Consider the following 23751-nt stretch of genomic DNA (forward strand, 5'->3'; position numbering starts at 1 on the left):
GGCCACGCCCACCCCACCATAGGCCACGCCCCGAGCCCCGGCCGTCCCAGGCCCTCGGGAGAGTCCCGAGACCTCCGCTGGCCCCGCCCCGCCCGGCCCCGCCCCGGCCCCGCCCCCGGCCCCGCCCCGAGGCTTGAAGCGGCGGGGGCGGCGGCCGCCTGGGAGTCGCGCGCGGGGCGTGGGGCGGTGCTGAGGGCCGAGGCCGAGGCGAGCTCGACGCCGGGACCGTCCAGCAGGCGCCGCGCGGAGGGAGCCCGCCCCGAGCAGCCGGGAGCCGCAGCCGAGCCGGCCATGGCGCTGTCGATGCCGCTGAACGGGCTGAAGGAGGAGGACAAAGAGCCCGTCATCGAGCTGTTCGTCAAGGTGAGCCGCCGCCGCCCGGCGCGGGGCGGGGGTCCCGGGCGGGGGCGCCCCCGCGCCCCGGCCGCCCCGCAGCGCCCCCGCGCGGCGCCCGCCCCGGGGCCGAGGAAGCCGCGCCGCGCCCCCGGCCCATTGTCTCGGCGCGCGCCTCCCGCCGCCGGGCGGGCCCGGACCCCAGAGCCGGTGCTCGGGCGGCGGCGGCCCCGGGGCGTCTCCCCGCGGGACCGGGGCGGGGGTCCTGCCCGCGCGCCCGCCGCGCCCCGCCGCGCCCCGCCCCACCCCGGGCCGGGGGGTCCTGCCCGCGCGCCCCGCCGCGCCCACCCCGCCCCACCCCGCCCCACCCCGCCCCGCAGCCCCCGGCGGGGAGTCGGGGCTCGGCCGGGCGCCCCGGCGGGGATGGAGCGAACTTCGCCGGCTCCCGGGGGACACTCGCGGCCGCGCGCCCGGCGGCAACTTTAATTTTCGGGGCGGTCGTCACAGATTTTTAAAAAGAGCCGCCGTTCCCGAGGCCCCGGGAGGACCGAGGCGCCCGGCGGGGCCCGCCCCGTCCCGGGCCCCGACCGCCTCGGGCTCCGCCGTCCCCGCGGGCGCGGCTGATGCAACGCCCGGGCCGCTCCCCTCGGGGCCGCCTCGGAGGCCGCGCGCCCTTTTGTTTTTGAAAGAAAAACTGGTGGGGAAGAATCCTCGACTGGCTTGGGCTCTGAAGGGTTGACTTCCCCGCCTGGTGCTTGTTTTTCGATCCTGGCGCTGCCTGGGTTGCTCACAATGTTCTTTCCATCTTTTCTTTACTTTTTCTCCTTTTAGTAAAGAAGAGTAGACGTTCAGGACATCCGAAGGCAGCTGCGCGCCCCCAAACTCCCCTCAAGTCCCTGAGATTCTCTTAGTTACTTGTTGAAGCAGGCGCTTTCGGAGCTAGGTTCTAAATTGGAAAGTTAACAAGAATCTAGAATAATTTTTGTTCTTTTTTTCCCCCCCCAAGTTTTCATTTTAAAGACAGGAAGATCCTGAAGGGTGTATTTGATCCATGGAGAGAAGAAAGGACCAGCAGATGACAGAAACATGTTTGTTTTGGGATTTTCTTTGGAAAAGTTACCAGCTTTAGAAACATTTCGGTTCAGGGAACTGAAACAGCAAGTAGGTATAGAGCCCCCCAGGATGTCGTCAACTTTAAGTGGCAGAGTGCTTTAGTAGCTAAAGTGGGATAGTACTTTAAGGTGCAGAGAATGTAAGCAGGAACCTAAAGTAAGAGAAAGGAGGGAATGGAAGGCAGCATGGAGAAGGGGTAGGAGTGGGAAGGAATTCCCATAATCTCCAAATTAGTGTATCTGCTAAAAATCTACAAAGACCACGATATTTAATGGTGAGACTTTAGAGGTAACGTTAAGTTTAGAATCAGGTGAGAATTATTTGGTAGTGACTGCTTTTCAGCATAATGCCGGAGGGCCTCGCCAAAACAATCAGACAAGAAAAAGAAATGAAAGTATATTAATTAGGAAGAAAGATCATTGCTTAATGTCCTGCGTCTGTTAATTGGTAATCATTCTCCTGCTGAAGTCATTTGCATACTCCTTCCCAGTTTTCCATATTTGTGTTGGGATCAATAGTTAGTCCTAGCAATAACATTTGTGAAACTATTATGTAATTTCCTTTTTAAAAGATTTATTTATTTTAAATACAAGAGCTAGGGTGTAGGCAGAGGTGTGAGGGGGAGGGGAGTAAGGATTCACCTGAGACAGTGGGGAGCAGAAAGGGCAGATCTACTGAAATCCCCTGCTGAGGGGAGCAGCAGGCAAGACAGGAGAGGTCTGCTGTGCCATGTGGGTCAGCTCCCTGGCCTGGGATAGAACTCCTGCTGCAGTTGCTGGCTTGATAGTGCTGAGACTTAACCCCTTGTGCCACCAAGGAGGCCCAAAGCTCTTATATTTCTTATATTTAGAACTATTAAATTTTTGTGAGCAAGCTAAAAGTAACCTGCTTACCACTCACTGGTTGTAAGCCTTTCTCATGGGTCTTGGTGGCAGGAACCAGGGTTCAAGTCACAGTTCTGTACTCACTGACTGGGTTACCCTGGACAAGTTGTTTTCCCTCTCTGAGTCCTGTTTTCCTTGTTTGTGAAATAAGTAAAATGTTTTCTGCTGCCTCGTGATGTAGCGTAGGCAAAACTTTCTACTGATATAAACCAGGATAGTTGTTTTGAGAGAAAAAAAAATAAAGGGTCAGGTAAATTGTGGTGAACAGTATTCTTGGTTTATTTTCCAAACCTCTGTGGGACAAAGGGAGAAAATACCTTTCTGAATATAGTTATTTAGAAAGTGGGGAGGCAGAAGTTGTGGTTTGTCCAGTGTGTTAAAGTGTTAATTATTCTGCCAAGATGTTTGAATTTGTAGTGGCAAAACATTGTCTACATTTAAAGTCATGAATGAAAGGTTATTGAGCCTATCTGTCGAGGTAGCTCTCTACATTTGAGCGAAGTGGACTAGGACCCTCCCAACTAGTGACTAAACTCAGCTACATTTCCTCTCTTGTTGAATATTATTTTTGGAGCTCTCTGCTCATGAGCTCAGTGACTCTAAATTGCCTGTACAACCGCAGTACTCTATTTTTTACTGTTTACCCCATTACCACAGGATAAAGACACCCTCCCAATAGTAAAAGAGGCTTACAAAGGTTGTTATGGTTGACAGTAGAGGTGTCCTTTTCTCCCCACTCTAAGGACCCTGTTGTGACATACCAGCCCTGGTTGGGAACCATTGACCGTAGCGTGAAGTTCAAACCCTTCAGGGCATGAGGTCCCTTATAATCTGACTGCTTCTAATTCAATTTGTCATTTACTAATAGTGTGTCCCAAGACACATGACTTAAACCTTCCTGTGCCTCACTCACAGTTGAACTATTAATAGATCAACTCAGGGGAATAGACTTGTTACTGTATGTAGCATATAATAAGCTTGGAACAGTGGCCAGTGCACAGTAAGCACATAAAACTAGTTGTGTGTCATTTTGCAAGTACATAAATTTATATGCAGCTCTCCCCTATAAGATGGACAATAAGTTCCTTGAAGGTCTGTGTGTTGTTCTGAGTGCCTGAGACAAAGAGGGTACCAAATGCTTGCGCTGAGATTGTTTCCTTCTTTCTGAGCATTTTACTGTCAATATTTGTCTGCCATGCTTTGGAATTGGGAGCTACTTACTTAGATCTGAATCTCTAACCTTTGTCCTGTGTTGAACTTTGCCTAGCCTCCAACCTCTAAAACTCCTTGTGGTTTTTATCTATCCCCTTCTCTCCCCTCCCCTCCCCCCTCCATTTAGTTTTTCTAGACTTTTCTAGACTATCTGCTATATTTTCAACTAACATTTCTTCTTGGCTGTGATCAGAATTTGGGAAACAAGATTTCTGTATTGGGTAAAAGTAAATATTAATAGTTGAACCACAAAATGAGAGAAGTTGAAAAGAGACCAGATTTTTCTTTTGCTGTGTAAGCTCAACGCTTCTGACACTGCTGTCACCCTGTCCCCTATTGGTAGCTGTGGTATGATGTGATGGTATTTCTGATCATGTTTAGAAAGAGTTCCTCTGTAGAGTTTTTGAGCTGGAATATGTTGGTGTACTATATTGAATTGGACAGTCGCTATTGACAAGTCACTAAGTTGCTGAGATGGGGCAGTGGTTGTAAAAGTTAATCTGGTGCTGGGTGGCATAGCTCATAGAATAGCTGTTGGGGATATGGGGCATGGTTTCTGTTGTATGTGAAGCCAGACTTCTTGGCTTGAGTCTGGCTTTTAGTAGTGTAGTTAGTAGGCACATTTCTTAAGTTCTCAATGCCTCGGTCTCTTGACCTGTAATATCAGGTTAATAATAACAAATTTATAGGGCTCCATAGGTGATTAACTGGCAATTTCTGTGGATTAATTAAGATAATCTAAGCAGTTGTAATAATCTGTCCCAAACAATGGTTCAAACAAGATGGACACTTCATTTTTACCTTGGAGTCCAGAAAGGATGCTCTAAATGTTGGGGTGATTTTACTCCTTTAAGTCATTTAGGTTACCAAGGCTCTTTCCAGCTTGTTTTTCACCATCCCCCAAAACATTTTATTTTCCGAGTTGTCACAGCTGCTTGCAGCTGGTTGAAGGTGTGGAGAATGGAGGAGGCACATCTCTTAACTGTGCCAGCTTAGAAGTTCTACTTGTTACTTCCTTTCAAACTCCATTAGGGAGAACTTCATTACATGACTTCATGTGGCTGCAGGAGTGCTGGGAAATGTGATCTAATTATAGACCACCCTATGTAAAGCATTGGGAATAGTGCTTGGCACCCAGTCAACAACTAATTTTTGATAGGTGTTCATGATGATAGTATATTAAGTATGGGCTTCATTAATAGGATTCAGGAATTCTGAATCAAATTCTGAATTCAAGTCATTGAGCTTTTATGAAAAATTTTATGTGAGTTTCTTTTTAGAGAGTCTTAGGGATCATTATACTAAAAAAGCTAATGGTAGAATTGCGATTGTTAAGTATTATTGTCAGCACGGTGTACAAGAAGGGATTGATCATAAAGGTCAACTTCCATGCTTATGGCATGAAATATTTACTGGCATGAACTAAGTCATACTGAGTTAGGTACTATGGAGGATTTGAGAACTTATTAAGCATGTCCTACCTTTGGGTTTATAAACTTTGTTGGAAAGAAAACAGCAATACAGAATGGGCTAGGAGATACGGAAAAAGATGGAAGTTAACTTCAAAAAGTGGGTGTAAGGGGTGGATGGTGAGTAGAATGGAATTGTTAGTTTTGACATTGTTTGTAGACTTTTTTTTTTTTAAGATTTATTTATTTATGCATATAAGAGCTGGGGTACAGGCCAGAGATATGGGGGCTGAGAAGGATCCACCAGAGACAGAGTGGGGAGCAGAACAGGCAGACTGACTGAAATACACTGCTGAGGGGATCAGCGGGAGAGACAGGAGAGGTCTGCCTCGCCATGTGGATTTCTCCCTGGCCAGCTGGGGATCGAACTCGTGCTGCAGAAGCGTGGTTTGCTTTATAGTGCGGTGCTTAACCCCTTGCGCCACCAGGGAGGCCCCGTTTGTAGACTTTTTATGGGAAACAGTAGACAGATTGATACTTTTGAGAGCAAGAACCAGGAATGATTCAAATTCAGGATCAGACAAATTACTTAAAAGTTGAGGATGAGGGCTTCCCCGGTGGCGCAGCGGTTGAGCGCTGGGTTGTGAAGCTGCCCGCAGCCTCTGCGGCACTGGTTCGATCCCCAGCTGCTGGGCGAGGGTCCACATGGCGCGCAGACCTCTCCTGCCGCCCGCTGCTCCCCTCAGCAGTGTACTTCGGTCCTTCTGCCTGCTCCGCTCCCAGCTCTGGCTCTGGTGAATTCTCTCACCCTCCCGCATTTCTGACTGTATCCAATGCTTGTATAAATAAACAAATAAATAAATAAATCTTAAAAAAAAAAAAAGTTGAGGATGAGATTTTTAAGATATAATTTAGGATTTTTGTTTGTTTGTTAATATGATTGTCCTATACTTATTTGTTCTCCCAACACTTTTACATATTTTTTAAAGATTTATTTTTATTCATTTATGCGTACAAGAACTAGGGTGTAGGTCAGAGGTGCAGGGGCGAGAGGGTTCACCAGAGACGGAGTGTGGAGTAGAACAGGCAGTTCTACTGAAATACACTGCTGAGAGGAGCAGCGGGCGAGACAGGGGAGGTCTGTTGCTATCATGTGGGTTAGCTCCCTGGCAGGGCATTGAACTTAGACTGCAGCGGCTGGCGATAACTTGACAGCACTGAGACATTAACCCCTGTGCATCCAGGGAGGCCCTATTCTATTTTTTGGATTGCTGTCTAATCAATTTACCAGTGGCATTTGGGAAGGTGCAAACGGATGGTACAGATAGCCAAACTCTCAGCTGTTTTGCTATAGAGTGGGAGTTCTTTAGAAGAACTGGGATGTAAGCCAGAGGTGTGTGTGTGGGGAGGTGGTGAGAGGATTCATCAGAGACAGAATGGGGAGCAGAGCAGGCAGATTTACTGAAATACATGGCCGAGGGGAGCAGCAGGTAAGACAGGAGATGTCTGCTGCACCATGTGAGTTAGCTCCCTGGCTGGGGATTGAACTCAGGCCATAGCAGTGATAGCTTTGAGTCTTAACCTGTAGGCCACCAGGGAGGCGCCCCCCCCCTTTTTTTTTTTAAAAAAAAAAAAAAAGGAAAACAAAGATAAATGGAAAAAAATTTTATAGGCTGTTGAGAACTTGTTTTAATCACTGAACTAAAACTAACTCAACATCACGTCACTGTTACCTTGGATCTCGTTAGTTTGTCCTTCATTTGAGGTTTCCAGAAGGGAAAATTCAGGAGATAGAAATGAATGTAAAATGAGAAGTTAATGGGAACTATGTTCTTGTTAGGTGTTGTCCGGGCTGTTCCTGAAGAACGTAACAGTACTGCTCATGACCAAGGCCTCAGCAATGTGGGGTGCTGAACGGGACCCAGGCTGGGGAAAGGACAGAGGAGCGCTCTGAATCTAGGGGACTGAACGCATGACAAGCCGAACAGTATGAGTAATGATAGCAAAGAGGCCAGGGGAGAACCTGGCTGGCCTAAAAGTTATACTTGATTTGGAAGGATGGTTACCGAGATGCCTCGGAGCCAGCAAAGGGTGATGAACAAGACTTTCCTACTTCCTGTTTCATGAGAGCTGTGAGGCTCAGTGTCCTAGTGTCTGCTGATCAGGACTTGGTGAGTCCATAAAAGGGAAATGTGCTAGGCAGGGTGGGAAGTGTGATTAAGGCATGAATTAAGATTTCAGCCAAGTAGGGGAGTAAATTAAATTGGCTTTGCTCATTTTGGAGGCTCTTGTAGAGAATGAAAGGGAGTTTCTGAAGGAAAATAACTTCTAGGTCATGATTACAAACTGTCCAAGCGTGTTTTGCAGAAATCTAAATTTAATTTAGGCCATCAGTTTGTGAATTCTCTTCAAACTTTTAATCCTGTTGTCTTTTTTTGAGACTTGGCTTTTATCCCTCAGTATTCAGTACCAAGTATTGGTATGAGGAATATCAATTAGCCTTATTTGGTTTCTGGTTTTTTTCCCCCCTTTTTTTTTAAAGGTATAAACCAGGCGACTATATAGCCTAAATACATGCAAATTACATTTGAAAGTTGTGCCAAAGATAAACCAAATATCTTAAAAATTTTAGGAGTATCTTAAATTTGAACTTTAATGTTTTGAAGAGGTAACCATATTAGAACCAGGGCCAGTACTCAGTGTTCATCATGCGTGGATCTTGTTTCATAGAATTTTTTTCTTTTTGCTTTTCTTGAAGCTGAATTATAGAGGGACTCTTGTATAAAAAAATTACTACTTCCAGCTTTACATGTGAAATAATTCAACCTGATGAAGAGGTTTTAGTTTTCTTTGTAGAAGAGGCGTAAATATATCTATCATCTGTGATAATTTAAATATTGAATGTTACTACCACACAGCATAACTATTTATTTGTATGTATGAGAGAAGAAAAAAAGAGAATCTGTACAAACTTCTGAGACTACAAAGCCAAACAATTAGATTAAAGTAAAAGTAAGCAAGAACCTTTAAGGATATGTGAGTTCCATGCATGTTAACAAACAGAGCCTTTATTTCAAAGGTAGAAACCAGGTGGTAGATTACTAGAGAGAAAGGTCATTAAAAACTAAAGACTCAAATCAGGCTGTTGTAACACTTGGGATGGTGGAAGAGTGGTAACCAAGAAACCAGACTCCATCGACTCTTTGGAAGAAAAGGACGGTGGTTAAGCTTAAGAAAAGACATTTTGGGCATATACCCAAGACTGAACTGAAAAAATTTCAAAGACATAAACTTAGGAAAAGTGTGCAGTTTGATATAAGTTGATGTTTTAGGTTGCTGTGTGTTTTAGTTGCATAGGAATCCAAAATTGTGTTTTAAAAATTTTTAAAGCTTGTTGATATTTTATTAAATAATGTAAAATTTGTCACTAGCCATCAGTAACACAGACTTTATTTACATTTTATAGTTTTCAACAGGACCATGGATTGCATATATACTGTTTTTAAAAAATGATTTACATAAGTAGTGTCCAGCCTTTGTTTTAATTTAAATATTGGCCCTAATTTTGAAAAATAATGTCAGTTTCCTGGTATATTCATTTGTATATATTATGCTCTTTTAAAAATGTATTTTCTTCCAATTATGAAAGCTACATTTTTGCTGAAGACAACTTAGAAAACATAGAAAAGCACAAATAAAATGAAAATCACTTGGAAACTCCTTCTAGAAATGACTACCTTTGCTATTTTACTATATGTCCTAACCTTTTTTCCATAAACTCACATGAATTATTGATGAGAGTTTATGTATAATATTTTAAAGTTCATGACAGCAGAATACTTGGGTGAGTGAAAAACAAATCCCAATCTAATATGTAAGAAATATTGAATTAAAAGTAAGTGTTGATTTAAAGAAAATGTATTTAGATATTATCAAAGAGAACTCAGATTGCATCTGGATTCATCTTCCTAACAGCTCTGAAAGAGCTTGTACCCTGTTTGATCTTTGTCTGAAGAAAGCAAGCTTTTATGTTGTAAAATCTGCCAACATCTAGAATTAGATATTGATTAAAGATTTAATGGTGGGCCCTCCTTTGTGATCTTTTGGATAAATCTGTTCTGAAAATCTAGGTTATCTTTTAGTATTAATTTCCCCCTTCAACATCTATGTAGTAGGTAACATATACCCATTTTATAGGCTATAAGATACAATCTTTGTCTGGGACCAGTTGTATACAATGTAAAGATTATAGTAGAAACCAACATGAGTTGGATACTTTGCTGTGCTAAGTGCTGGAGAGAGAAAGAATTAATAGGCTCCTTGTCTTCAAGGAGCTCCCAGTGTAATCTAATTGGCCTTCAGAGGGTGAGTAAATGAGTGTGGTTGATGATTTTAATCAGGTGCTTAGGCACCACCTTTGTTTTATACAATACAGTGACTTTTTGTCTCATCTGCTTTTAAAAATCAAGTTAAATGATTTATGTGGTGACTTAAACTTGATAATTGATGTAGAGATGAGTAAAATGTTTATATTTCAGGTGAAAGATAGTTGGTATTACAAAATCTACGAAGTATGGTGTATTATCAGGTGCTCAAAGTTATTTTTCCCTCAATTAATTGTTGTGTGTTATGTTCTGTAATTTTAATCTGTCTACTTGGATACATTAATGATATTTTGCCTTTCATATTCAGTTGAAGGAGGCAAATAAATGACTGCATGTCTACTAGTGATAAGTGCTGTGAAAACTTGAAGTAGGGTAGGGAGTACAGAGAATGATAGAGGGGATGTTATTTTTAATTTATCAGGACATTCCGCTAGCCTTTCAGAGACTAGTGTATAGGAAGGCAAGAGACTTAATTAGGAGTCTACTTAGAATCCCGGCAAGAGATAATGGTGACTTGGACTAAGGTGAGGAAACAGTCTGATTTTGGATATATTTTTAAGATGGCGGTAGCAGCATTTCCTGATGGTCTGGATATGGGATGTGAGAGAAAAAAGAGTCATTTCTAAGACTGACACTTTTGTTCTTTTTTTAATTTTAATTTTTTTTTTTTAAAGATTGATTTATTTATACAAGAGTTGGGGTTCAGGCCAGAGGTGTGGGAGGGTGAGAGAATTCATCAGACACAGAGTGGGGAGCAGAACAGGCAGATGACTGAAAACACTGCTGAGGGGAGCAGCGGGGCTAGATAGGAAAGGTCCCCCCGCACCGTGTGCGTAGCTCCCTGGCCGGCCGGGAATCGAACCTGTGCTGCAGAGGCTATGGACAGCTTCACAGCGCTGTGCTCAGCCTGCTGGGTCACCGGGGAGGCCCTGTTCTTTTTTATTTATTTTTATTTATTTATGCATACAAGAACTGGTGTACAGGCCAGAGATTCAGGGGAGTGAGAGGATTCACCAGAGACAGCGGGGAACAGAACACAGGCAGACTGACTGAAATACACTGCTGAGGAGAGCAGCGGGTGAGACAGGAGAGGTCAGCGGGGAACAGAACACAGGCAGACTGACTGAAATACACTGCTGAGGAGAGCAGCGGGTGAGACAGGAGAGGTCTGCCACACCATGTGGGTATCTTCGCGGCTGGTGGGGATCGAACCAGCACTGCAGAGGCTGCGGACACCTTCACAGCGCACTGAGCTCAACTGCCTGTGCCACCAGGGAGGCCCTGGTTTTTGCTTCTTAAAGATTTATTTATTTTTGCAGACAAGAGCTGGGGTGTAGGCCGGAGGTGTGGGAGGATGAGAGGATTTACCAGAAACAGAGTGGGGAGCAGAACAGGCAGATTGACTGAAATACACTGCTGAGGGGAGCCTGTTGGAACAGGACTTCTAAAACACAACTAGAAGGCTGTGGTCCAAGGCCATTTTTGGTGGCTATAAGGGGAGTCTCTGGAAGCAGAGGGAACATACAACTCTCCTTAAAATTGAAGGTGGTGGGCCTCCCCGGTGGCACAGCGGTTGAGCGCTGGGTTGCGAAGCTGCCCGCAGCCTCTGCAGCGCCGGTTCTATCCCCTGCTGCTCCCCGGCCACCGGAGGAGGGTCCCATGTGGCGCGCAGACCTCTCCTGCTGCCCGCTGCTCCCCTCAGCAGTGTGCTTCGGTCCTTCTGCCTGCTCTGCTCCCCGCTCTGGTGAATTCTCTCACCTTCCCTTGCTTCTGACTGTACCCAGTGCATGTATGAATAAATAAATAAATCTTAAAAAAAAAAAATTGAAGGTGGTTATGCTTGAGGTGAAACTGAATTCTTTCAAGTTAAGAGATGTGCCTGTGTGTACAAAGGAAAGAACCACTCAGTGAGTCCTGGTTGTGAATGGAATAAAGCCAGTCATCTGGGGAAAGGTAATGCATGCCAATGGAAATGGTGGCCTGTTTCGCATCAAATTCCAAAGCAGCTTTCCTGCTAAGGCCATTGGACACAACTCTGTGCCCCTCAAGAATTTAAACTTAGAGAAAATCCAATAAATGAAAGTGGATTTGTACAACAACCACAAAAAGAAGTGTGTAACATCATTCTGTAACTGAGAAGAATAAGGAAAATGTCCAGGATCTAGTTCTGACCAAGTTCTGAGAAACTCCTAACACTTGCGGGCTGGTAATGTAGGACATATTGGAAAAGGAGGAAAAAAATGGAATTGTAATAAAGCAGTAGTGAGAAAACCGAGAGTGAGGTATCAAAGGAATTAGGAGAGGTTTGGGAGGGGAAGTAACCAGTTGTGTCAAGTAAGATGAGATCTGTTTGACTTTCAGCCTGGCAGTTTTTGGTGACCTTAAGAGTGACAGCTTTGGTGGAGTGGTCGTGGGGAAGCCATAATAGAGTTGGTGGAAGAGTAAATAGGAAGTAAGTGTGGAGAGACATTGCGTAAAGCTAAGTCAGGTAAGAAACCTAGGTACGTAGAAGAGACAGGTGGGAAGCTGGAAGGGGATCCATATGAAGGGAAGGCTTTAAAAATATGAGCTGTGAGAGCTATCATGTAGGAAGGAATGCTATGCACTGCCATCTTAGAGAGGAAAGTATTTCTTATAAGTCATAAATCACTAGGTCAGGCTAGGAAGATCTGGTTTGTATAGTTTTGAAAAGACACATTCCCACTGACTTATTTTTCTGTTGCATTTCCCAAATGCATGAGATAGAAGAAATAAGTAAAAGAGCATTTCTTAGTTAATTAAAATATAAGTATTTATAGAGTGCTTTCCATTACATGTGTACATGTATTAACTCATTTGATCTGAAGGAATATTACAGAAGCTTTTTTTTTTCCCCTTGCATAGGGTTGATGTCAGAAAAGACTGGTAGGAAAAGAAGAAACAAAAGTTCACATGGTTGGGGAAAAGAAAGTGCCTATTACCTATTAAATCATAGAAATCTTCATACAAGGAACAAAAGATAGAAGGGAGAGTGCTTGACTGTGTTCTGGTCCCTGAGGATGTGACTTGACAACCTCTGAGATGAGAGCTACAGTCATCCTGTCCCTCAGCAGGGACCCATGTGCTAGATTGCATTGTTGCCCCTGTTGCTTGTTAAGGTTCTTTCTATCCTTGGTAATATTGAGGTCTGAGATCCCAGATTTGGAGCCAGTGGTGATTGTCAGCTTGAAGTAGCATTGTGTAGACACTGTAGTCTATTTCAGACTTGAAGATTGCTAGAATTAGTATTCCAAGTAGGCACCTGAGTTGTCATTTAAAAGCCAGCATCTTTGTGTTATGCTGGTGTAGTGTCAGTGTTTTGATCTGGTTCTGCTTTTCTCTAGCTGCCTTAGTGTCTCCACTGGGGTGTTAGTATCTACCTCATGGGCTTTTGTAAAGTTTAGGAGAGTCAATATAAGAAAAGTACTTGGTGTCTCATGCATCCTAAGTGCAGTGAAGTTTGCTTATTATTATTCCATGGACCTTTAGGAATGCTGAATTAAAACTGTGTTGGTCCATGATTAGTTTATTTAATATATGTGATTCAACCTCCAGGATGTTGCTAAGAAGAAGCATCTGCCAGGCTTCTGTTGCGAATAGGTGGGGAACTTTCCATTCTTTATCAGAAGAGCAGGGTTAGCACACAAAAAGTCTGAGATTAGACTTGAACTTATTCCTGAATTAACTTCTATGAACCATGATCCTGTTGACATTACTAGGTAACTGAAGGGCAGTCAGATTGGACTCTGTCATCTTTTAACTATCTGCCTCAGCAGCTCTTTCTAGACTTGTAGCTAAAGCTGAGTCCATAATTAGTAAAGATTGTTTTTCTTGTGTCTCTTTTTCCTCCTCCTCTTTCTTCTCTTGTCTTGAAATGAATAGATTTACTTTTTTTTTCTTTGTAAAGTAAAAAAGAAGGAAGGGAGAATACATGGCTGTGTTCTGGCCATGCTCTGCTCCTCCCTCCTGTAAATAGTGTGGATTTACATGTTTTATGCTTAGTAATTTTTGAGGGATAAGGTAGATAGAGTTGAAGTACCCTAATTCTCAGTTTATTTCTAGGCCTTAAGATTGTTGATTTTGAAAATTTTCACCTTATACCACAATGGGATAAGGTTAAAACCTTCGCATGACTATATGTTTATTATTTTTATTTAGTTATGCATGCAAGAACTGGGGTGTAGGCCAGAGGTGCAGGGGGTGGTGGTGGTGGTAAGAGGATTCACCAGAGACAGAGTAGAGAGCAGATCAGGCGGATCTACTGAAATACACTGCTGAGGGGAGCAGCAGGCAAGATAGTAGAGGTCTGCTGCACCATGTGGGTCAGTTCCCTGGCCTGGGATCGAACTCATGCCGCAGTGCTGGTGATAATTTGATAGTTCTAAGACTTTAACCCCTGCGCCACCGGGGATGCCCCAGCATGACTATAATTGATAGGTGATATAAGGATTGTAAAACGACTTTAAGGGGCCTCCTCGGTGGCGCAGCGGGTTGAGTGTTGCGCTGTGAAGCTGTCCACAGCCTCTGCAATGCCGGTTCGATCCCAGCTGGCTGGCAAGAATCCCACATGGCGCAGCAGACCTCTCCTGTCTGGCCCGCTGCTCCTCTCAGCAGTGTGTTTCTGTCATCTGCCTGTTCTGTTTCCCGCTCTCTCTGGTGAATCCTTTCACCCTCCCACGCCTCTAGCCTGTACACCAGCTGTTGTATAAAAATAAATCTTAAAAAAAAAAAAAGATTCTAAAATCATTCATTTAATAATAGTGGTATAAATTGTTTGAGAGTGCTTATTTTTTTTTCTCTGTATAGGATAGAGTATATTCATACACAAAATAATGTAATAGTCATAACACATTGGTATAATAATAGTCATAACATATTGCATTGAGTGCTTACTATGTATGGTCCAGGCAGTGTTGTGTACACCCTTTGCATACATTAGCTAATTTAAACCTCGTCTAAACATGCAAATAAGTAAGATCAATAGTGTTTTCCATGTGGGGTGTAGAGAGGGCATTGATTGTGTGTGGTCGAAGGACTGGGATTTGTTCCATGGTTTTTATAATCGAGAGCCTGACTCTTAATCACTGAGAGCCCTTTTTATTTGTTTATATTCTTTTTCTCTATTTGAAACTTGAATTTTGACCTAACAGTTTAATTTTTCTATTTGCTGTTTCAGTCACTCTGAAAAATGAAAGATTTCTGAAAATATTTCTAAAACACACTAAGGACCACTGTGCCTAGGTGGTTTCTAAGATGAGTTTGGTTGCTTTCAGTTCTCTTGGTTAAATTGGAAATGAAGCTAAAATTTCCATTACCTCACCTCTTTGCATTTTGGGGGCCTAGTTAATTAGTATTTTGTAAAACATTTAAAATGGTTCATTTATAAACTTGTTAAGGAACTTACTTGAACATCATGTATTTGATTTTAGGATTGTTTTCCTATTTACAAATGTCAGATTAGTCCAAGTTTAACAAAAATCACATACTAAATCATTTATATTTTTCCTTTTTTTAAAAAAAAAAAAAAACCTCCCCTTTCGGAGGAGCTTACACTAATCTTTGCATTGTTAATAAAAAAAAAGCAAGGAAGTTTCTTTTTGTGGAGAGAGGAAATGGCTGTTAGTTCGGGACTTTATCCATATTAGGTATAAACTAAATATAGACTTGTAATCCAGGAGTGAAGTCTAAAAAGTTTTTTAAATAGAGCTAATGAGATCAGCCCGTGTTTTGGATCTGGGGTTTTTGGTTTTGCTTTCTTTCTTTTTTTGACTTTTGACTCATTTAAAAAGTAACCAAAAGAATTAGTCCTGTGATCTTGCCTGTGTTTGTACTGAAAACAGAAAAAAGACTTTAACAAGGAATCTTTCTTTAAAACACAAATTCTAAAAAACCTGCGTTTTGTATGAAGAATAGTTGCTTATAGCTCTTCTTGAGGGGCGGTTGTAAACATTTTAATTTCTTGATCATGTTATTTTCCTATCACTAATTCTTTTTTTTTTAAGTCGGTGCTATCCTGAAATCTTATTTATATTGAGGTAACATTGGTTTTTACACACTATATATGATTTAGAGCAATAGGTTTACATCTCCTATCCTTAAGTCTTTTTCACTCCTTTGTACTGTGAAGCTTGACTCTTGTCTTGTATAAGGAGCATCTGTTTTACTTCGTAATTTCTTGATTTATTTGGTGTTTAACCATTAAGATAGATTTTAGTGTGGCTAGTAGAATAGGATTCTTCTGACTGGTTGTTTATAGAATTATAGTAGAACAGAATGAAGGAATAAATCTGTTTCTGGCCAAATCACAAGTTGTTTCCAAATAGGAACTTTTTAAAGCTCCCCACTCTCCCACACCCAAAGTATTCTTATTCCTAAGAAGTGTTTTTAGCTCTTGTGATCCTTCTCAGAGCCCTTTCTTTGCAAGCATGCCAAAATATTCAAGGAGCTTATTAATGTGCAATGCCATTCTCTTAAGGAATTATATATCTTTTTTTCCTAAAGATTTATTTATTTATGCATACAAGAGCTGGGGTACAGACCAGAGATGTGGGGGATGAGAGGATTCACCAAGACAGAGTAGGGAGCAGAACAGGCAGACTGACTGAAATACACTGCTGACGGGAGAGGCAGGAGAGGTCTGCTGCGCCATGTGGGTTGCTGCCTGGCCGGCCAGGGATCGAACTCAAGCTGCAGTGGCTGCGGATAGATTCACAGTGCTGAGTCTTAATATCTTGCACCACCAGGGAGGCCCAGAAATTGTATATCTTTAAGGCATATCTTATTAAAAACATTTTTGGGGGCCTCCCTGGTGGCTCAAGGGTTAAGACAGCCTGTGAAGCTGTCTGCAGCCTCTGTAGGACAATTTTGATCCCCAGCAAGCCCAGGAGCAACCCACATGGCGCAGCAGACCTCTCCTGCCTCTCCTGCTGCTCCCGTCAGCAGTGTACTTCAGTCAATCTGCCTGTTCTCTTCCCCACTCTGTCTCTGGTGAATCCTCTCATCAACCCCCCACCCTGCACACACCTCTGGCCTGCACCCCAGCTCTTGTATGCATAATAAATAAATATTAAAAAAATTTTTTTGGAATACCACTAATTCTGTAAAAAGTGTATCTTAACTTATCGTTTCATTGGTTTTAGTTCATAAAGCCAAATGCCCTCCAAGGCTGTTCAGATATCTTCTGAATCTTCTGACTTTGTTGCAGAGCTAACCATCCTATTACCTGTAAGGAGCATTTTGTGTATCTCCATATTCTGCCATTCACCTGAGTCAATTTTCATCCTATCATTGTTCCAGACTAGAATGTGTATTCCAGGAGATCAGGGATCAGGGACTATTTTCATCTTATATATTTCTCATCTCTACCAAACCTTGTTCACAGCGTGGCGCTCAACTGCCTGTGCCAGCAGGGGAGACCCCTAATATTCTTGAAGGCACCTGTACATTGAAACTACAAGTAAAAAAATTAATAATAAACACACTATCTTGTATTATTCAGATATTTGAAATTTATTTTAGACCAGTCAAGAAAGTAGACCAAAGTTAACTTTATCATAACTGCATTAAATTTTTGAATATATAATTTTAAAAGCATTTTATTATGTATCTTAAAGTTTAACTATGGATAAGCCAAAATAGAATGCCAAAGAAAGTTTATTCATACATGTTTGTTGAGTACAAACATTTTATATTAAAATACCCTATTTTAATACTTCATGACTGCAGTCTTTCATTGATCATTGTCATCATTATTAATCTGTTCTTAATCCGTTAGAGTGCCAAAATTTTGTAGTAACATGGTGATGTATGTCTTTATAGCTCCTTTTCTGTGCATATCCATATCATTCTATAATTCTGTTTTCAAAGACTGTCACATACCTCATTTCTCCTTTGAATTCTTTATTTTTCTTTTACCTAAGATATCTCTTTTTAAAACTTTGTAAAGCATTTAGACCTTTTCCAAAGAGAGAAATTGGATTTTTTTACTGCTCTTAGTAAAGTGTGCAGTTAAAATTGTTTGCTTGGTCTGAGAACTCGTTGATAGAAAGAAATGCTCTCACCCACTTTAAGTTAGGTAGCTGGCATAAGCATATAAGGGGAGTTTTTTTTTTTTTTTTTTAAACACTTAGTTGTTTTCTTTTACTCCTGTAATTCTTTCTGAGTCTACTTTAGACAACAGTATGTATATTTTTAAACTATCCTAACGGAAGGTGACTTGCATAAGAATTTCACCCACCCCCCTAAAGTATTTGTGTCCTACTGATAAACATGGGTAGACTCTGGCCGTTAGTGCATTTATCTTTGGTTAGAAGATATTAAAAGAATGGGGCTTAAAAAAAAAAAAGAATGGGACTTAGACAATGAAAAAATTTGAGATACTTTTTTTTTTGGCTGTGATCAAAGGGGGAATAACCAATTGTAAAGGGCACATTTTTAAAAATGAAATACTTACATTGTAATAAACACAAATTAGTTATCTACATTCCTGAAATTAACTCATTTAAGTGTCAAATATTTAAATTCTCACTGTTTTATCTGAAAATGTCTTGATTTCACATCTAGCCTCCATTCTTCTTTTCTTTTTTACATTTTGAAAGGAAAAAGGAAACGAGAGGCACCTGCATAGTCATAGGTGGGCAGGAGAGTTGCCTGGCCTCCATTATTTGGTGGGAATTTAATTCAGCTGTCATTGAGATCATTATCCTTTGCATTCAATGTGTTTTTATCCCAGCTACTTAAAATTTTTTTCTCCTCTCTTGCTTTTGAACATTTTCATTAGGATATTTCCAAATATGACTTTCTTTGTATTAATTGTGCTTTGATGTTCATGAATCCTACTCGATCTGTAAATTTGCCTTTAATTGGGAAATGTCTGGTCATTATTCCTTGAATTTTTTTTTTACTTTTTTTTTTTTTTTTTGAAAGTTCATGTTCTTTTTATTGGAATGAAAGGACTAGCATTTACAACTTGGAATGAACATAAATTGTAGTTTCTTGGAAAGCAGTGTTGATGGTTGTGCTGAAGTCCATAGCCACAGCCTACTCTGCAGACTCCAAGTCATGGTTCAGAAGATTTTAAAAACAGAATTCAAAGATGCTCCCTTGACAAAAGTTTCTTTCTTTCTTTCTTTTTTTTTTTTTCAAAGATTTATTTATACAAGCACTGGGTATAGTCAGAAGCGCGGGAGGGTGAGAGAATTCACCAGAGCCAGAGCGGGGAGCAGAGCAGGCAGAAGGACCGAAATACACTGCTGAGGGGAGCAGCTGGCGGCAGGAGAGGTCTGCACACCATGTGGGACCCTCCTCCAGTGGCCAGGGAGCAGCCGGGGATTGAACCAGCGCTGCAGAGGCTGTGGGCAGCTTCGCAACCCAGCGCTCAACCGCTGCACCACTGGGGAGGCCCGACAAAAGTTTCTTTTTACAAATTTGTGTGCTTGATGACAGTGTGACATTCATTTTGCTCTAGTATAGTGCAGATAACGCTAAGCCAACAAACTAAGGCATGCCACTAGGGCATGATTATCATGTGCAGCATGACACAAAAGTATAAGACAACCATCTTGCCAGGGGGATTGCTACACATTTTATACTTAACCCATTTTTCTGCATATTGAAAAAAAAATGCCTTGTCCTCTGTCTCCTTCCTTTTGAGACTCTAATTAAATATACAGACCTTTTGATATTTCCTAGAGGTCCTTGAGGCTTTATTTAATTTTTTTTGATTTTTTATTCAGATTAATTTTTAAGATTTCTTTTCCTATCATAAACCCTCTTCTCTGTTCTACTGTTAAGCCCAACTAGTGGTTTAAAAAATTCAGATACTATATTTTTTAATTCTAGAATTTACATTTTCTTTTTTTGTGGTCTCTGCTGAGATTTTCTGTCATCCTTGATTATGAGCATACTTTTCTTTATGTTCTTGAACATAGTTATAATGATTGCTTTAAACTCTTTGCAAATTGTAGCACCTGGGTCAGACTAGGGTGTGTCTCCTAGATTAGTTTTTTCCTCTTGAGAATGGGTCATTTTTTCTTGTTTCCTCCTATGTGGATTAATTTTCTATTTTATTACAGATTTTGTGAATGACAAGTTGTAGAAACTTTGGGTTTTGTTATATTCCTCTGAAGATACCAATTTTTTTCCTTTTTTTTTTTAAAAGCAAGTAGTTAACTCAGCTGAACTCCAAATTCTCTCTTTCTGTGGAGGGGAGGGTGGCAGCTCAAATTTCATTTCAGTTCTGTTAACTCGTATACTCCACGTTCAGTCTTGTGCCTCTGATTCAGAGATTAGCCAATGTTTATTTATTTATTTTTTTAAAGATTTATTTATTTATTTATTTATTTATTTATTTATTTATTTATTTATTTATTTATACAAGCACTGGGTACAGTCAGAAGCGCGGGAGGGTGAGAGAATTCACCAGAGCCAGAGCGGGGAGCAGAGCAGAGAGAAGGACTGAAGTACACTGCTGAGGGGAGCAGCGGGCGGCAGGAGAGGTCTGCGCGCCATGTGGGACCCTCCTCCGGTGGCCGGGGAGCAGCCGGGGATCGAACCAGTGCTGCAGAGGCTTGGGGCAGCTTCGCAACCCAGCGCTCAACTGCTGCGCCACCGGGGAGGCCCCATAGCCAATGTTTAGATAAGAGTTTTATACAGATTTTAGGGCTCCCCCTTTTTGGGGTCTCTTTTTTTTTTTAAAGATTTATTTATTTATTTATACAAGCACTGGATACAGTCAGAAGCGCGGGAGGGTGAGAGAAATCACCAGAGCCAGAGTGGGGAGCAGAGCAGGCAGAAGGACCTAAGCACACTGCTGAGGGGAGCAGCGGGCGGCAGGAGAGGTCTGCACGCCATGTGGGACCCTCGCCGGTGGCTGGGGAGCAGCCAGGAATCGAACCAGTGCTTCAGAGGCTGCGGGCAGCTTCGCAAGCCAGAGCTCAACCGCTGCGCCACTGGGGAGTCCCGGGTCTCTCTTTTCTTTTTATGGTGTCCTACCTTATTTTCCCATTGTAACAGTTGCTCTGACCTATGTCCTCTGGCTTTTTAAGCCTACAGGCCAATGAGTTTTCCATTGCATTTTAACTGCATGGCATAAGACTAAAAGATAAATATTAGGGAAATTTGCCCAGTTTGTAATTTTTAACTTGGTGTATTTATCAATTCTATAAAAATTGAAGTCTCATGAGGTCAGGTCTTATTGGTCTCATTCATACTTATTTCTGCAGAGCAGCAGAAGTAGGCCCTCTGTAAATATGTGTTAAATGTCAGATAACTATATCTGGGCCCCTAGGCAGGGATATCTTCTGTAAGATATTCTATGAATAAGGAAAGAACCCACAGCTTGAACTTCACATGCTTCAGGAGCATGTGCTACCTGGACTACAGACATCCCAGAACAAAGTCTAAATGGCAGCCTGTATAAAACAGATTATTCCAGAGTTCTGAAGTGACTATTATATCACCTTTAACTTATATTGAGAGTTTTCTTTCCTTGCCACACTTATTTTCACTCTTCCTGCTAGTCTTAATTGGAGATAAATGGCAAAATTAGCACTTTTGAGAAAATGTCAAACAAGTGTTACTTCAGTTGTGATAAGGTGTTGGAGGAGTATGGTTTGAGTATCATTCTACCCGATATTGAAAATTTCACTTTTAGTGTGTTCTCTAAATTCTTAGATTAAACTTGACAAACCATGTGGTAGATGTATGAATAAAGAATAATTAATTTTAATTCTAAAACATTGATTTTTACCTGCCTTTGAATAGTATAAAAGTGAGTTGTAAATACAATTGGAAACTGTTAGTATGAAAGTGGAAAGTGAGTTAATAATTTTTAAAAACTTCATTTGGAAGAATTTCAGATTTATAGACAAGTTGATAATCAGACTAGTACAAAGAGCAGGTTTTACTGCATTGGTTTTATTATTCACTTTTCCTTGGTAAATTGCATACATTGTAGCCTTTACCTCTGTATTCTCCTATGTGTATTCCCTAAGAGGATATGGCTTCTTTGACAATATTACAGTTATTGACTCCCATGTCCCACCTCCACTTCCCAGAATAGAAATCCAGCACCCAAAGAGGTTAAGTGATTTACCCATGACTTCATGGCTTATAATTGGAAAACTCAGACTATTTTGCAGGTCAGGTATTGAGCCTACCCTCTAATATCACAACAGAATCTTTTCTTTTTCCTGACCAGTCAGATCATTTAGTAGTTTAGTACAGTAATAAAAATTTATAATTGTTCTTTTAAACCAGATTTAATCGTCCTATAGCATTAAGGATCTTGGGTCACCATAATTGTCCTTAACATTATATTTAGGCTTAAGTCAAACTCTCAAGATCAAATGTTCTGTTTTACACTAAAAGGTACTTACCTCTGCCTCTTAGTCTATGAGGAATAAGAATGTTCTCGAATTTGAATGTCTAGGATATAAGGGACTTTAGGCTGGATTGGTTTAAATCTTGATATGTCCAAATTTGAGACAATATATGTGGTGTTCCTTTAAAATGTGGGAGAAGGCTGTTACTTACCAAATCTAACCAGGTTTCTGGCCCACCTAGAGCAGAGTCCAAAAAGCATCATGAGGAATTCAAAGTTTAACCACAGAGTAGACGTCGTCCCAATCTTTATTTTTTGGCATTTTTTTTCTCTGTGTCAGTATTTACTAAAATATTGTCTGCTTATCAAATACATCAGAATTAGAATTGCTTGGCGTGCTTGTTAAAAATTTCAAGTTCCTGGATCCACCACAAAAAACACTGATTCGGAGTATCTGAGGTGAAAGCTGGTAATCTGCATTTTAAACCCATTTCTTTGTTTCCCAGGTATCCTGAGACTTGAGAATCCTGCTCATACATATTTTTGTTACAAAGATGGCTTTCATTTTCAGAGCTTATCCCTCATTCTATAACTTTGTGCTTTATTTCATCTTCATATATTTGGGGTGGGAATGTTTTTGTTTGTTTGCTTTTTAAAAAGTTTAAATGAAAGATTCGCGTGCGTAGTACAAATATCAGAAAGTATGAAAGGGTATATACATGGAACAACTCCCTCCCCACCCCTTGATTTCAGAGCAGTGTGTTGTCCTAAACTCTTGGATTTTATCCACCCCACCCCGCCCCCACCACTCACTGAGGTAGTTTGTGTTGTTTCCATTTTATTGAAGAGGAAATATGGCCCAAAGAAATTAAACCACTAAGCAATGAAATTTGTCTGGGAGTCTGGCTCTTACCTATTATCCTCTGTTGAGTGAGAAGATATAAGGATTAATTAGATCAATATCTATCAGGGCTTGCTTTCTCAGAGTTCATCCTCAATAAGACACATGTTGCATGTGAATTCTAACAGCCTAGCTTGGAGGGTGTACTTCATGAATTGGGTACATTGAACAGTAAAAGGGTTAAGGTCTTTCCAATGTCCTCCTATTATCTGTGTTTTATTTATATAGGCAAAGCACGGCATATGGTAATTCCTCTATTATATATCCTTTGACCTTATTTATAGAGTTGGTTTTATAAGATAGTTATGTCCAGGATGCAATGATATATTCTTTGCATGGCAAAGAGATTTTTGACATCTTAAAGAAAGGATATATTTGCTTCCCTCCATTTAGTAGACTTTAAACTTTATATAGACTGTACTTCTTAGAACATAAGGCCATGCTATATGTCATTTAGAAGAAATTAAAATGTAGAAAACACTTAGATCCTTTCCCCCTCATTTTCTGAAAGAATAAAGTCATGTTGGGATTCGAATGTCTAAGTACTTAAACTCTAACAACCTGTTGTTAGACCTTGAGTTCTGTGCATGAAGTATCTTTAAAATCAAGTGATATTTACTCAACTCTTACCATGTACTAGGAACTCTGTGTACCCTAAATGATTTGATCCCTATAATAACATGGTGAAGGAAGACAAGTTGCACAGATGTTAAGTAACTTGCTGAAGATCACACAGCTAATGTAGTGAAGTCTATAGTCTGACTTTAAACCTTGTTATTTCCCATATGCACTGCATATGGATAAAGGATAACATCTAATTAAACCTTTAGACTCTAAACCTTGGTTCCAGCCTGTGATTTAGCAAAAACTATGAAGAAACAGATTCTAGAAGTCAGGTGACTTTCATTTAACATGTGGTTTTGTGACTTTTAGTTCACTTATATAAAAGCAAGCCATTTTGTGTGTTCAGACAGCTAGTTTAGATACACAAAGGTAAATGAGGTATTATCGTTTTTAGGTTCATTCTTCTGGTAATATGTTCTATATATCCTCTTGAGATTGTGTCAAAGAAAATAATTTAATGATCAGGAGCCCATTCTTACTTTAGTTTCCAAGTAAAGTAGGAAAGGGTATATACATGGTCTAGTCATCATCACCTTGACCCTGGTCCCAT

At 41.1% G+C, this 23751-nt stretch overlaps 1 protein-coding gene across 1 annotated transcript in view; it reads left to right on the forward strand.

The window, feature by feature from the left end:
- Nucleotides 1-291: 291 nt before the first annotated feature.
- Nucleotides 292-23751, forward strand: part of CLIC4 (chloride intracellular channel 4) — a gene marked incomplete at both ends in the record, with an annotated part of 48858 nt that continues 25398 nt past the window's right edge. Inside the window, one exon of the mRNA XM_084243133.1 lies at nucleotides 292-363. Coding sequence (XP_084099259.1) covers nucleotides 292-363 — 72 coding nt within the window. The remainder of the gene's footprint in view (nucleotides 364-23751) is intronic.

This window comes from Talpa europaea, assembly GCF_964194135.1.
Source record: "Talpa europaea genome assembly, chromosome: 9".
Classification (NCBI taxonomy): Eukaryota; Metazoa; Chordata; class Mammalia; order Eulipotyphla; family Talpidae; genus Talpa; species Talpa europaea.